Below are 5182 nucleotides of genomic sequence, written 5' to 3'. Positions count from 1 at the left end.
CACACATCTGCATGGATCAAATCAATTATCCCAAGTGACCTAGTCTTGCTCCTAGGAAACTTGCTTCTAGACTGCTTTCCTAGACAGCATGCTTCACATACTTTCCCAATCCTTTGTAAGGTTGGAATGCCCAAAACCATGCCTTGACTCTTTAGCATACACATGCTTTTGAAGCTCAAATGCCCATACCTTTTATGCCATAACTCTGTGGCTGATATAGGTGCTGATTCACCACCACCTGTGGCTGAAAATGCTGATGGTGTTCCTTCCAATTTGAAGAGCTTTCCATGATTTTCCCCTTTGGCAAGTACTTTGTAGTGATTATTTGGATTCTAATGAGGCATTGTTGGCCTTCAAACTCCACTTTGAGGCCCTTATCTGTCATAGCTCAAACTCAAAGTAGGTTCTTGGTAAGGGATGGTACCAAGAGAACATTTCCAAGAGTCTTCTTCATTCCTGTGCCCAATTGAATGGGTATATCTCCTTTACCTGCAATACTATTAGGAGTACTATCTGTTGTATATATGATGCCATTATGAGTATCATCTAAACTAGAGAAATACTCAGCATGTGAGGTCATGTGGGATCTTGCCCCACTATCAATCCACCATGGGTCTTCATGAGTGTGAGCTTCCATCTCCTCCAAGGACAACAATGATGTATCTTCATGAAAGCAATCTGAACTTCCTTCTTCTTTGTCTCCATCCATGTAGTTGGATGATTTTCCTTTCCGATTAGCTTGGTTGCTTCTACAATCCCTTGCAATATGCCCATACTTTGAGCATTTATAACATTGCATAGAGTAGTAGGTGCTCCTACCTCTTCCTCTTGCTCTACCTCTAGATGAATGACCTCTTCTACCATGATAGGATGAGTTACCCTCATGAGAATACTGATCATGAGTGTTGTTGGGTTGATGCCTTCCTCTTCCTATTTGAGTGTTTGTCCTTCGTCTTCCTCTTGCTCAAAAGAGTGCTTTGTCATTGTTGGTGGTATTACTTGTATTCTTTCGTCCTTCATGTATGATCTTCATGGCTGCTTGCCTTTGATCCTCATCTCTAAGGATTTGTTCCATCTCATCAAGTGATGGCTTCTCCCTCAAGATAATAAACCCTTGGACAAGACCTTCATATCCTTCTCTCAATCCATGGATGATGATTGTAGAAAACTCATTGTCTGTCATCTTGTCTCCAACAGATACTAGTTGTCGATGTAGATCTTTGAGCCTCTTGATGAAGCTTGTAGCATCCTCTCCATGATTCCTTTTGGTGTTGGTAAGTTTAGCTCTCAATGCTACTTGCCTTGAGGTGCTCTTTGACTCATAGATGTTCTTCATTGTGTCCCAAGCCTTCTTGGGAGTCTTCACATCCATTAGGTGGCTAAGGATGTCATCTTTGACACTTAACTTCAGCATGTGGACTGCAAACATGGCCTTCTTGTCCCATTTTTCTAGCTCCTCTTCATCATGTTCTTCTTCACTTGGTCTCTCCATGGAAACCAACTGCCAAAAATCTTGGAAGAAGAGTAGGGACTCCATCTTCACCTTCCAAGTTGCATAATTGTTGCCATTGAGCTTTTCAGCTCCCTCTAAATGTAGATTATGTAGGCTTGGTGCCATCTTCAACTCCTCACAAATAGTGTGATGAAGGGGGATTTTTGCACTCACTCAAACTCACTCAAGATCACTCTATCTTGGCACTACAACCTGCTCTGATACCATGTGAAAAAATAGGAGAGTGAAGGGATTGATCTTTGTGCTAAGATATGTGTGAGAGTGACAAGTGTTTAACTGAAATATATGAGAGAGACATTGATATACTGAAAGGAATATCTTTATTGATGATGAAGCTTCCTTGAGATACAATATTGGTATTTGCAAACTACTAATGCAGTTACTGCAGACTACCAATACAGGTACTGTGACACAGTCTTAACAGTACTAATAACAGAGAGTAAATAGTACCAAACAGACAGTTATGGTACTCTCGAAGTACCTAGACAGGTAATCGGAAAGTACCAATGGTACACAGTATAGGTACTTCTGTGAGACTGAATGGTTGATCCCCAAACCCAAGCTGGAGGTTAAAGTCCCAAGTACAATGAGTGTGTTTTCCCAGATAACAACACTCTATACAAGATGATCTAAGCCTCACAAGGTCTCTTAGCTCTCTCTTTGTGTTCTCTGTCTCTCTCTCTGTCATTCTACTGAACTAGTGTACTGGTACATCTTTATATTTCTGTATCTCTCAATGCTGAGCATAAGTCGTGGATCCCTTTGGTAGGTAGATGCACCATTATGTGGGGAACATATCTCATTCATAGTCCAAGAAGAGATCATGGCTGTATCTCCAAATAGGTAGCTCCCAAGTTGGCAGGTTACCCTCTGTGTGCAGTCTTTAACTCTGCAGGCAGCCAACTTGGCGCCTTCACCAAATATGGTAGAAGCTGAATTAGGATAAACACTCTGATAGGATTATAGTCCACATGGAGTAGAACAATTCCTCTTTGTATTTCTCCACGAGATCACTGCTGTAGGTGGCTATTTTCATCCCTACAAATCTGCCTGCTACACCTCCTGAATCTGCTCCTACCTTTTAGATACTTTTTCACCTAACTGCTTGGTGGTTGTTGTAGATGCTTCAACGTGTATAGCTGATGATGCAAGGGTTATTGACCATTCAAAATGATGTCAAGTCATCATCCTAAGCTACCATGCCATCATGCTACCATAGCATCATGCTTAAGCCTTTGTTCCCACCTTATTCAAGTAGATGTGTTGGACTTGTAACTTTAACACGTCTGCCTCTAGAACCTACCATTTCTTTGTCCAGCACCATTCCTCGGTTTTTATTCACCTCCTGGCTGATTTGCCAACCTCGCCCGACCTCCATTATTTCCTACATTACCTAACATGTTTAGGTTGAGATTCTTTATTAAAGCTTGTCATGCCAAGGGTAGGACTAGATGGGCACGGCCCGGGAAATGTGCCGGCGGACAAACATGCAGTAAAGGGGTCTATATATGGGAGAGGGCCAGGGGCCTATATATAGGATGGTTGGAAGGTTATTCGCATGTCTGTCTACCCACTGTCCTCACATTTGTATGAGAGCAAGGTGGAGAGGAGGGGGCAACAGGGAGCTATGGAGGAGGAAAGCATGGCGTTCTCTCTGGAAGCATGGCGATCTCTCTCTCTCTCTCTCTCTCTCTCTCTCTCTCTCTCTCTCTCTCTCTCTCTCTCTCTCTCTCTCTCTCTCTCTCTCTCTCTCTCTCTCTCTCTCTCTCTCTCTCTCTCTCTCTCGTTCTTCATGGAGGAGAAGAATTGGGTAAAAGAATCATGGAGAAGCATACTTGCATGGATTTGCATGAAGTCGAGGATGAAGTCCAAGCAGGGGGATTGGCCTCAATCAAGAGACATGGAGGGGTTTTCGATTGAGGAAGGATCCACGGGAATAAACCCTTACCAGCACCCAAATGGTTTTTCCGACCTGCGCAGAATCGGGTATGGCAGCCATCATGGGGTGCGCAGTAGGAAGTGGATTAGATCTCATCATGGGTAGGGTGCGAGGAGAGCAACCCTGCCGACGTTATGGCTTGTTCTCTCCCTGCGCTATCACCGCCATGCCTGGAACCAGAGGTATTTTAATTTTTATTATATTTATTTTTTTCATGGTACATGGCCACCCTTAGGCACCCAACGAAGGGCGCCCAAGGAGAAACCCTAGCACCGGTAAGGGCCAAGACTTAGGGTTCCTACGACCTATATTGAGGCAGCCAATTTTGAGTAGTTTTTGATGCGTAATTTGTAGAATTTGCACCGAGATGTGTGCCGCTTTTTTTGCAAATCTTCTTGCATCATACAACGTGATGATGCTCATTGGCGGCATCATTACCGCAATACAAAGGAATATTTCCAGGTCATGCATGGGCCTCCGCAAAAAGGGGCCATAGTTGGGGAAAGCAAAGTGCTTTCACTGCGCATCGGAAAGGTGCCAAGGGCAGAGAAGCCATACAGTCGACAAGGAGGCGCGAAGTATGCATTCCCTCAGGTATGCTGTTGATTTTTTTTGAAGTTTATCTTGTTGAGCATGCATTCATGAGGTACGCCACTACTTTTATTCCAACATGCTTGTTGGCAATGGCATGTAAAAGATTGCTCTTGCTGCCACGCTGTTTTGCATCATGGATGCACCGCTGTTTTGCATGGCTAGATTGATGATCGGCATGGTCAATTTCTGAAATTCTAGAAAGAGACTTTCTTTCTTTACCTCTGAGTTTAGGGGTGCAGAGAAGCAAGGCTTCTATACATATACATCGTTAAACCGCACCATGTGGTGATAGAGCCACTAATCCTAGGGTGCTGACTATTATGAACCATGGCACTCAAACCTAGCAGGTAAGAGCATGGAGATTCTCACACGATTCCACATTGGTTGCGCATTGGGCAAGGCCCTTGTTAGCAAGAAGAAAAGTAGTTATTGAGCATGTGCTTAATAACTCTAGTATGCACTGGCATAGATGATCACGGCTATCATTCATAGAGCCAAGCAGGTACGAGCTGCGTAAATTGCACGTTTGTACCTCCACTTGATGAAAGGTACAAAATTGTTCGGCATGGCTGAGTCTTTGCAGGACCGACAAAACTCTCTTTTCGATGACAAGGGCAGCCCGACAACTGCTCGCATGATCGGCATGGCCGACTAACTGTCATCGTTTCTTGAAATCGACTGTAAGGTTCGTCGACAGGAGTACTTTATGAGATCTACAAGTAGACAAGGTCTATTGTTTGTGAATGATCGAAAAGGTCGACTTTCTTTTGATATGACTTCTTGTTAAGAACATGGTTCCTAGGGTATGTTTGTTCGTGTTTTTAGTCGCTCACAACAAACCTATAAGGCCAAGGACAAGAATAATCAAGCTAAGCAGGTACGCCTACATACCTTGTCAGTATTTTTATGCTTCTCAAGACGATGTACAAGTAGACAAGTTCCATTCTTGGTACATGATTGACAAGGTCGACTCTTTCTTCTATGACATCTGTCGTCAGTAGCATTTGTTGGCAATGAGGCCAGATATTGTTATACAAGTCAAGGATTCAATTTATACATTTTGCATTGACACTTTCTCCGTTTGGCATATTCTATGAGCATACAAACTTGGGAGGGATTTGCAACTATGCTTGACG

At 43.4% G+C, this 5182-nt stretch overlaps 1 protein-coding gene across 1 annotated transcript; it reads right to left on the bottom strand.

Annotated features, from left to right (window-relative positions):
- Window positions 1-394: 394 nt before the first annotated feature.
- Window positions 395-1618, bottom strand: LOC147433163 (uncharacterized). The gene is made up of 3 exons (XM_086492043.1): window positions 1298-1618; window positions 1044-1183; window positions 395-959 (listed from the first exon to the last, which is right to left on the bottom strand). Exons 1-3 carry the CDS (start codon window positions 1616-1618, stop codon window positions 395-397), a joined length of 1026 nt encoding a protein of 341 aa, XP_086348169.1.
- Between the last annotated feature and the right edge of the window lie 3564 nt (window positions 1619-5182).

This window comes from Adiantum capillus-veneris, chromosome 20, assembly GCF_014529385.1.
Source record: "Adiantum capillus-veneris isolate H3 chromosome 20, ASM1452938v2, whole genome shotgun sequence".
Classification (NCBI taxonomy): domain Eukaryota; kingdom Viridiplantae; phylum Streptophyta; class Polypodiopsida; order Polypodiales; family Pteridaceae; genus Adiantum; species Adiantum capillus-veneris.
The sequence above is the reverse complement of the archived record's forward strand: the minus strand, read 5'-3'. Positions and strand labels throughout refer to the sequence as shown.

What these genes read in the sequence shown, in the direction of transcription:
- LOC147433163 (XM_086492043.1), bottom strand. Translation starts at nt 1,618, where the DNA reads ATGGCACCAAGCCTACATAATCTACATTTAGAGGGAGCTGAAAAGCTC. An exon ending in CAAAGAGCACCTCAAGGCAA is followed by an intron (nt 1,184 to 1,297) that starts GTAGCATTGAGA and finishes GTTGGAGACAAG; the next exon opens with ATGACAGACAATGAGTTTTC. An exon ending in CTTAGAGATGAGGATCAAAG is followed by an intron (nt 960 to 1,043) that starts GCAAGCAGCCAT and finishes CTTTTGAGCAAG; the next exon opens with AGGAAGACGAAGGACAAACA.